Source organism: Cinclus cinclus, chromosome 3 (assembly GCF_963662255.1).
Source record: "Cinclus cinclus chromosome 3, bCinCin1.1, whole genome shotgun sequence".
Taxonomy (NCBI): domain Eukaryota; kingdom Metazoa; phylum Chordata; class Aves; order Passeriformes; family Cinclidae; genus Cinclus; species Cinclus cinclus.
The window spans coordinates 90,581,380-90,591,051 of record NC_085048.1 but is presented as its reverse complement, the minus strand read 5'-3'; the positions used below and the strand labels follow the sequence as shown (position 1 = coordinate 90,591,051).

The 9,672-nt window shown below is 47.9% G+C and overlaps 1 protein-coding gene across 1 annotated transcript; it reads left to right on the top strand.

Annotated features, from left to right (window-relative positions):
• The first annotated feature begins 1,816 nt into the window (after positions 1–1,816).
• On the top strand, positions 1,817–6,509 carry BATF3 (basic leucine zipper ATF-like transcription factor 3). Its single transcript, XM_062489027.1, is given in 5 exon segments — positions 1,817–1,872; positions 2,232–2,292; positions 2,294–2,392; positions 3,548–3,652; positions 6,200–6,509. Coding segments are annotated over 5 exon segments (507 nt in total). The 3' UTR covers positions 6,386–6,509.
• Positions 6,510–9,672: the final 3,163 nt, after the last annotated feature.

Sequence of the window (9,672 nt, the reverse complement as noted above, 5' to 3'; positions counted from 1 at the left end):
TGTCTGGTAGTTTTTCTTTATATAGCCTTTAAATTTTGTAAGACAGCTCAACAGTGATGGATGCTTGGGTTCATCTGCAAAATGAGTTTGAATTTCTTTACTTTCAGGGGCGAGAAAGAACATCTCGCTGTTTGTTAGTGTGTCCTGCCTGCAATGTGTTTTTTGTTCATGAGGCCGGGTCATCCCCAGCCAAGAAAAACTTGAAAATTTGAGCAGCACCCATACATGCTTTTGCTGTGTGTACTTTCTGAACAAAGGGGATTACAAACTGTAAAGAGGAAGCTCCTCTTCCAGAAATCTTCACATGGGCGCTCTGAGACTCAGTTCTGACACGTGCCATTCTCCAGAAGAGTTGTGCTGTGCTAAGATGTGATCAGAGACTAGTCTGCATGTGTGTAGGCTGCTTCAGTGGAGACAAAAATCACTGATAAACTGCCATTATAAAATGTAAGCGCAGCTGACTAGGCTGCTTTCTGGGCTGGTTTTCCCTCCTGCACAGAAACGCTCTGCCTTTACTGCTGCGCTACCTGGAATTACTGTGTAGGCATTTCTATAGATGTACCAGAGATAGCTTTAATACTAAGTAGAAACTTGTTCCCACAAGCAAATTTTGACTTGTCATTTCCTTTGTCATTCATTCTGAACAAGAACAGACTATTCAGGCTCAAGGGGACTGTCCCCTGGTTTGTCCCATGTTTGTGTTATCCTGGAAACCTTATTCTGCAGCTGCTGGGAATTATTCAGTGAAGTGGATATTTATTCAGGACTAATAAATTCTTGGTGAGCTGCTCATGATTTGGTGCTGGCAGGTAGCTTGTGCAGGTGCCATTTGCGGCACCATTGCTCCTGGAGCGTGGAGTTCAAAGTCCCTCTGTGGAAGGGGACTTTCTTTCCCACAGATCACGCCAGAGGGCTGTTGAGGTGTTTTATCCATATGGTTCATAGCGTTTATTGCAAGAGAACATGCCTGTGAAAATACTGGCTCCTAGTCCTGTTTATTTCAAATAAGCTTAAGCTACAAAGGCAGCAGTGCTCTCTTTTTAAGCAATTGCCCCAACTAAGTCTTTGCTCACACCCTCCTGTACTACTTTCCTTTAACTGTGTAAGGTGTAGGTAATGCAAGATTAGGCTGTTTCAAAGGAGCAGTGGAGAGCAATTCACCCTCTAATAACTCTGCCTGGTGGCCAGGGCTGCTTTCCAGGAGGTGCTGGTTTGGATCCACTCATCTGGAGACTTGCACTAAGCCCACACCTTCTGCTGCCTCCATGAGCAGTGCTTGGTGAACGTCCTGCTCTTGGCACATGAGATGACAAGGGGAGAAAGAAGCAAGACTGCTTTTGAAGAAACCAGAGAATGCCCTGTGAGATGCTTGGGAGACCCAGCACAGTCTGGGGATGCAGGTTAAGTCAGGGTATATTGGCAAGAGTGTGATTCCTGGTTGTGGTTGCCAGCCAATTTCCCATGGGTGTTAGGGTGGGAAGACTCACGTGGACTTGGTCCTCCAGGGTTGGAGAAGCTCTTTGAAAAGTGCAAAATCAAACGCAGGGATAGCCTGGAGGGTGGAGACACAAGCTGCTTTGAGGTGGAACAGCTGGGAAGAAGCACTTGAAACCAAGGAAGTCATGCTCAAGTCTTTTGGTCACAGTTCCAGAACCTACCAGGAAGGAAACCTGTGGCAGAGAAGACTTAGGCTTGACTCTTGGACTCCCGGGGGACATGGCTCCCTCACCTTTAGCAGGAACTGTTAGCCAGATCTTCCTGGAAGGATAGACTATATTTACTCAGTTTGCCAACTCTTTAACTTCATCTAAGCTGGATGACTCAAGCCGCTGAGGAAACCAGAAAAATAAGGAAGTATCTGATTTTATTGAGGTACCTGGGGCTTTATGACCAATTGTCCTGCAGTCTGGGGCCAGGCACTCTCCTCACCTGGTCATGTGTTCTCTATGAGTTGAGCACAGCCAGGAGGGTGCAAGAATTAGAAATCCTTTGCAGCAGAGGTTGAAGTAGCTGTCAGTGCAAACAGCCCCTTTCAGAGCATAAGGCCAAGTGTGCAATTAAAATGCAAAGAAGGTGCTCCAAGAGGTAAAGAAACAGTGTTCAGTCTGTTAAAATACTCTCGACAGAATAGTGGCACAGAAAGATTTTTGCCTGCAGCAACTGTATTTCCAGCAGTCTTTGTCTGGCTTTGCCTTTACAAGAAGTCTGTCGCATTTCCTTATTATTTGAAGGAACAGGGTGAGTAGCGAAAGTGAAAATCGCTTTATCCCAGCACGGACGCCGTGTCCACACACCCAATGACCCCGGGCTGAGCTGGCTGTCCCCCACGAGAAGCCGCCGCCGCTTCGGAGAGCCGATGTCACCGGAGCGCGGCGGGCAGGAGCGGCCGGAGGTGAGCGGCGGGAGACACACAGGGGCGCACGGCCGGCTCCCGGGGGCAGCTCGGAGAGGGGAGAAACTGCGCGCAGTTCATTTCTGCAGGCGAAAGAGCGAGTCGGGCCTCCCGGAGGGGCGTCGAACCCAGCCGGCCCTCGGGGTTGGGGCTCTCCGGGGGGATTTTCAGGCGGCTCCTGCCCGGCAGCGCCGTGACCCGGACTTTCCCCCGGCTCCGGCGGCTGACGAGAGCCGGGGCTCCCGTGGGGCGGGCAGTGCCGGGTGGTCCCGGCTGCCGGTGCAGGCGGTCGCCATGTGACGGCCGTGTGGGCGGTGGCACCTGGCGGCGGCACCCCCGGCCCGGGGCGGTGCGTCCCCTACCCTGCCCCGGCCCGCCCCGGCCCGCCCTGCCCTTGTACTCCCTTCCCTGCGCTGCATCGCACTCGCACCCCCGCGGGCCGGGGGAGCCCTGCGGGCGGCTCGGCAGCGCCGGGATGTCGTGCGCCGTCCCGGCGGGGACCAGCGCGCTGCCCCGGGGCGCGGCGCCCGAGGGCGGCCAGCAGGTAGGGAACGGGAGCGGGAACGGGAGCGGGAACGGGATCGGGAACGGGAGCGGGAACGGGGGTCGGCGCTACGGGCGGGCACATGGGGCTGAGTCACGCCGGGCAGCGCCGCGGGTGTGCCCGCTGCCCCCGGGCATCGGGCCTTCTTTTCCCGGGAGGCCGGGAAAGAGCTGCCGTGCTGGCTCTTTCCCATGGTGGGGAAAGCGGGCGAGCCGCCGGCGGTGCGCGGGAAGCCGCCGGGGCACGGCGCGGGCAGCGGCTTTTCCCCAGCCGTAGGCAGCCGGGAAGGGAGCAGGGCTTTCCTCCCCGCTGCTCGCAGCTCCTCCCCGCTCGGGTACCCTGCCTCCCCCACCAGCAGCAATGCCCGTGCCCGCGGAGCTCTCTGCATCCCCCGGCTTCCGCCCCTCCGCTTCGCGGCCGCCTGTGCAGTGGGGCAGAGGGATGCGCTGCTCTTTGCAGGGACCATGCGGTCTCTGGGAGACCGAGAATCAGCGCTGTGAGACTGGAAGTGTTCGTTCTCAGAAAGTTACGTGCCCGACTTCGCGTCGGCGGAGTCTTCTGTGTGCACCTTGCAAACTAGTGAAGTGTTTCTTCTGGCTGATGTCTTCCAGAGTCATGAAGAAGATGACAGAAAAGTAAGGAGGAGAGAAAAAAATCGAGTTGCTGCACAGAGGAGCCGGAAGAAGCAAACTCAGAAAGCAGATAAACTTCACGAGGTGAATGGGTTCTTGGTGCTTTGCAGGCATGGCTTGGGTACCAAGCACGGAATATACAATAAACAGGAGTTCTTAAGCAGGTGTGGGCCTGCCTTCACACAAATCCTGCTCAGAGAGCTCTGGGTGTGAGGCACAGAAAGGTGTGCTGTGGGATGCCTGGTCGGGAACTCCCAGACACTGATGCTGCTCTTGGATAGTGCAGCTCTGTCTTCAGTGACACTGCTAGGGAGAGAGAGACGTGGTCCACCTCTTGCCTCATCCTCCCTCTTTTGCTCTTCCTGTGATCACCCAAAGAATGGGATCACAGAGCTCCTTTGGGGTAAACCAGAACCATTTTCTTCTGTATTACTGTTAAATTTGTCACGTTTGCTATGTCAGCAGATGAATTCTTGCTGTCTTACAACGTAGAAGGTGATGGAAGAGGAGGGGGCCATGCAGTGGCAATGCTGGCTTAAATCAGTTCTAGAACTGTGGTGTCAGCACTGCCACTCAGCAGTGGGATCTGCAGACATACCCAGTTGGAAAGGCTTCTTAGGAGCTTGGGAACCTTCAAGTGTGACAGTCAGCTTGGCTAGCTGCTCTACTTGTATCCTTTGAAAAGTTACACTGGGTGTTTAAACAAATAAGGTGATTCTTCCAGTAGCTCGTAATATCACAATGTGGTGTGGTTTTCTTGTGTCCCCAGTGCAAACACTGGAGGACAGGGATCTCTTTTCTCTGGTTTTGGATGTTATCTCACACAACAGTGTTCTTAGAGCCAGGTTTCAGCTTTTGGGGTGTCAGTTTTGCAGCACACTGCCGTTGTGGCTGAGTCAGTTGTTAGCTCTGAAGGTTCATCACAGTTTTTTTTCTTTCTCACTGTGGAAGGATCTGCCAGCAGTTAGCAGAGACTAAGAGAGACAAGTGGGGAGTTTTGGGCTTGGTTTTTCCCAGATCTCCTCTGAGTCAGCACCTGAGAAAGCCAGGTGCAGGGTAATTCTGAAAAGGGGTAACCCCTGGCTTTTATGGAATAATTTTTGAGCCCTGTGCCATCCTGAAGCCTCTATGATGTTCCTTCTGAACGTGAGGATCTTCCTCATGCTGGGAATTTTCATTCTGAGGCACACAAGTTTTGCCAGGTGTAGGCAGATCTGGTTGAATTCGTTCCTAGCAAGAACAATGTGACAGCCTCACCCCTGAAAATAGGACAGAGCAATGGGACAGCAACACTTATTCCAAAACCCAGGACCGTGGGGCTTGAGGCAACAAGAGATGAGCAGAATGACAATCAGGGTCGGACAACTTAGCTGGAGTTTGGCTCCAATACTGTGTTGGGAGGACTGTGCCTGCTTTACTCTGTGAGAGGTGCTGGAAGGGTGTGAGGGAGGGCAAGGAGCCCAAAGTTCTGCAGCAAAGGGGAGCAGAGGAAGTGCCAGGCTGCCCAGAAGAACATGGCATGAGAGGCTCTCCCTGCTGCTTTTTGAAGCACCTGTAGGCTTTGAAGTTAGCTCTGAAGCTTTCCCCAGGAGGTGAGATTGAGTGGGTGGATGTTGAGCCCTGGGCCAGCAGTGAGACATCTATCTGCAGGTTTTCAGTGTGCTGGCTCTCAACCTCTAGCTCTCTTCTCTTTGGGATGAGAAGCCTTAGAAGGAGGGATACTCGAGACACATGGTTATCAAAAAATGTGACACAGGAGTCTTGCATCCATCATGTGTATGCTGCAGAGCAGCTCAAAACTCTCCTGCAGCTAACAGCAGCTTATTTATCGTCAGAGAAGCCTTAGCTCAAAGGCAGCCAGGTCAAGGATAACCAAGGCAGTGGTCTGGCCTTCTGGTGACAAAATGAGTCTGGCATCAAGCTGGCATGATGCTTCCCTCCTCCTGAGTTCTCGGGCTTCTGAGCAGGTCTGGCAGGCCTGGAGGAGAGCACTGGACACATTGTGCTGGCCTGGATAAATGGTTTTTCCCTGCAGTGCCCTGGGGCAAGGGCTGCCCTTCTCTCACCAGCAGTGCCAAGCTCTGGGTTTTTGCAGCCTCTCGGCAGTCAGTGCTTTCATTTTCTCTGATCTCACAGTGCAGAGTCCATTTTGACCCTTCCCAGCAGATGCAGCCCAGGGTGGAAGAGGCTACCATGGGAACACAGCCATCCATGCCTGCCCTGGCCTCCTGGGGGACTCCTGAGGGCCAGCAGCACCTTCTGGTCTTCAGGGTCATGAAAGGAATCGCAGTGTGGTCGGGGCATGGGTCGTAAAGTACTTGCCTTATTCAGCACCCAGGCTGTCTTTCCTCAGCACTTTGTAAGCTGTAGTAAGAAACCACAGTGTTTTTCTACAGTTATGTGAATGTACTCAAGGTGGAAGCACTGAAAGGAATGTTTTGACTGTAAGTTGTTGGTTTTTTTTTTTTCTTTCTTTTCTTTCTTTTCTTTCTTTTCTTTCTTTTCTTTCTTTTCTTTCTTTTCTTTCTTTTCTTTCTTTTCTTTCTTTTCTTTCCTTTCTTTCTTTTCTTTCTTTTCTTTCTTTTCTTTCTTTTCTTTCTTTCTGTCTGTCTTTCTTTCCCCTCCTTCCAGGAATATGAGTCTCTTGAGCAAGAAAATACCTCCCTGAAAAGAGAAATTGGAAAGCTAACAGATGAAATGAAACACTTGAGTGAAGTGTTGAAGGATCATGAAAAGATCTGCCCACTACTGCACTGCACCATGAACTTTATGACCATACCAAGGCCTGATGCACTTGCCAGCTGCCTACCAAGATGACTGCTCTCCTCCATCACCTCTAAATGCGATGTGTAGAAGTGCCATTAACAGGAGGTTTGAAGAACTGCCTACTTAGTGTGCAGTTCTTCCATCAAAGAGGGCTGGACTCGACCACGCAGCTCTTCTTCACGTATAAATGTTACAGTCTTTGAATCTCAGGAAAACACCAGTATGGAAAAAAAGACAATTTGAACAGCAGCTTCTAACCTGGTGGACTCTTCAAGCCATGGTATTGCCTTTGGAAATGTCAAAGTGCTGTGCAGCCCACTATAGAGCGATGGAATGTAGACAGGGAAAAGTACTGACCTCACACTGGGATGCCTTTCTCCCACTCATCCACTGCCAGTAACCCTTTGTCATTTGTCACCTGTGTATGTCATGATCTGGCTGCTGGGTTTTATCTCTCTAAACAGGTTTGGTTAATAAAAGTGATGTCTCATCTTTAATATTCTCCACCTTCTTCATTAATCAATGTCTTTATAGCATCTCTGCTTTTCATTTGCTGGTCAATACCTAAGTCTAATGCTAATCTTGCTGTTAGTTGTTCTGTTATTTACTTATCGCCACTTCATTGGTTCATCTTTTGAAGTGTGTGTAACAAAAGAGTTTTCTTAGTCCTTACTATTCCAAATCATCAGCCCTGCTGACATTAGTCCTTGGAGTGTTTTACATCCTAAAATATGGCTTGGCCAGTTTTGATGATGATTGTCTGCTTTGTGTGGGAAAAAAAACAGAGTGTGATGGTTTTAAATGTTGTTTTAAAAAGCAGATTATAAAATTTACTCTTTTAATGCACCCATTGGAAATGAACAAATATCTTCATCCTTCCTGCATCTTGGTTATTGCCACTGGAATACTACGTATGTGGATTGAGCTTTGCTAAGCATTTTGTTCTATGTCCACACTGAAGGTGTTTGATAATTGTTTGAAAGAAAAACATTCTGGGTTTTTTTAACTTTTTAGTTACAAAAAGGAAGTATGATTGCAATGTTGCTGAGAAATACACAGAAAAATGTGTTTACTTTCTCTGAAAATTCCTAGTAGTGTCAGCCTCTAGAAATGTGGGTGCTGTAGCTTGGAATCCTGAAAAGAGTCCTTTTCTCACAGTATTTCCCAGTCAAAGAGCACCTTTGGATAATAAAAATCTCCTCCTCATTGCCAACTCTCACTGCAGCACTTGGATTTTTTTCAGTTAAATTCATGGGATTCATTTCTCCTCTCACCAGGATCACAGTATTTGTCAGCAGAATATGATCTGAAATGTCTGAATTTAAAGTATTTTTAAAACTTTTTTTAAGTTTCTTTAGTGGAATGGTGCATTGCTGATCACTGCCAACATGGATCTTGGAAAACCCCGTAGTCAACTCTGCCTTCTAAAGGGCCCTCTTGTACCACTGTCTTAGGATAGAAATTCCAGATGAGTTATTTGATTCTTTAAATTATTTGTTAGGTTGTTCCCAAGAGAATTTCCAGAATTTGCATCTGCAGCCTAAATGCTGTCTTCAAACTTCCTTACGGTCCCATAAGAATGGAGTAATCCCACAAAGAGAATCTGCAGCAGTGGCTGTCTAGGAAAACAGAAGTCCCAGTACAGTTCAAGATACACGTTTTGGGTAATATCCTTGAAAATATTCTGTGTGTCACCCTTAAGAACAGAAGCTATCTGACATATATTCATCCACACACCCACCTTCCTTCAGGCCCTGGATGTCACTGTGTAATTTGGGCAGAGTAGAGACATAGTGAAGAAGGAGTAGCATGGTGGAAATGAGCAATATTCACTCTGAGAAAATCTGTCGTAATTTAGGATGAAGGGAGAGAGGAAATGTTGCAGATCTCTTAACTAGATATGTGCAGCTGTCTGGAAAGTATCTAATTGAGGTCAGGACTGTACAAAGCTGGTCTTACGTATGGAGCCCTGTGACACCTCAAAAAACTAGTCCAAGACAGTCAATCCTAGCAGAATCCTTCTAAAGGCTTTTGTTCCACAGATGTTCTCTTCTAGAAGTAGAAATCTAGTTCCCCATGTAAAATCCTCCTCCTTACACATTTCTTCTTCTAAACACGTGTCTAGAAACTGACTGCAGCTTATCACTTGGTGTTGTATGCAAGTTCTGTGGCAGACTCCTCATCAGTAAGCGCTGTTCTTGTTCTGCAGTAAAAGTTTTAGTCCATGGCTTCTGCACTGGAGTTCTTTGCTTTATTAATTGTATAATGTCTGTGCAGAGTGTATAGGGGGAGACAGCAGAAATCTCAGCAATGCTGTGTGATGGAGACAACAACCTAAGTCCAAGAGTGTGTTGGTGTTCCTTGGAAGGGCTGGGAGCCCTATGGGAGCCCTCACTGTCCCCAGTTTTTTCCTGACAACCTCAGGGTATAGCTCCAGCTCTTCCTGTGCATCATGTCCATTAGTAACAATAAAGCATGAGTTGCTTCTTCCCCCATCTCTTGCATCACTTTTTTTCTCAGGAATATTTCCAAAGGGCCTTTTGTATCATTCTTCTCTTTGATAGGTTACTAAGGCACCTCACCAATCTCTATATTGTGTGACCAATGTTCAAAGGCAGCTGGGAGCCTCAAGTAAAAGAAGTGAGTAAAATAAATATCCCAAGTCACTTAAGTCCAACATTCTTATATATTTATAGGATTAATGTCATAGCTGAATCAAGAGTTGACAAGGAGCATGAACTCTTAAAGCACAGGCTTATGTGTCCCTACACACACAGCAATTGCACTTTTTTGCAGGAGCTGTTTGTAAGGATATTGATTTACAGGAACCTTCAGAACAGAAAGTAAGTTCTGGAGCCTGGGATAATTTTTACATGAATAAGGAACCAGAAAGGAGAACAGAAAGGAAAAAGCCCATTTGTTAAGGAAGCAACAGAAAATTATTTTTCAGATCCAAACCTCGCCTTTTGTAGCAGCGTTACACCATCAAAAAAAAAAAAAGTTTCACATCTATATATGGTTAAAATCCCACTTGATGTACTGTAGCTTCGAAAAGCTTCCAGTTGGTTTGACTCGTTCCCCACAAAAATGTGGTCTGTATTACATCCACATGATTTTCAGATGCAGGTAAATAGGGAAGATCTTTTCTATATTCAGATCATGGTTCATTTGAGGCACACTGTGAATTGCAGTCCTATTTGTGGATGTGTCATGTAGATGAGGGTTGCTAACAAAGCTGGATTTTGCCACTTAGGTTCACAGTGAAGGTTACAGTTTGTTAAAGTTCAGTTAGTGTGGATGTCTTTTTTTTTGCATTTCCTATGAGTCTAATGAAGAGG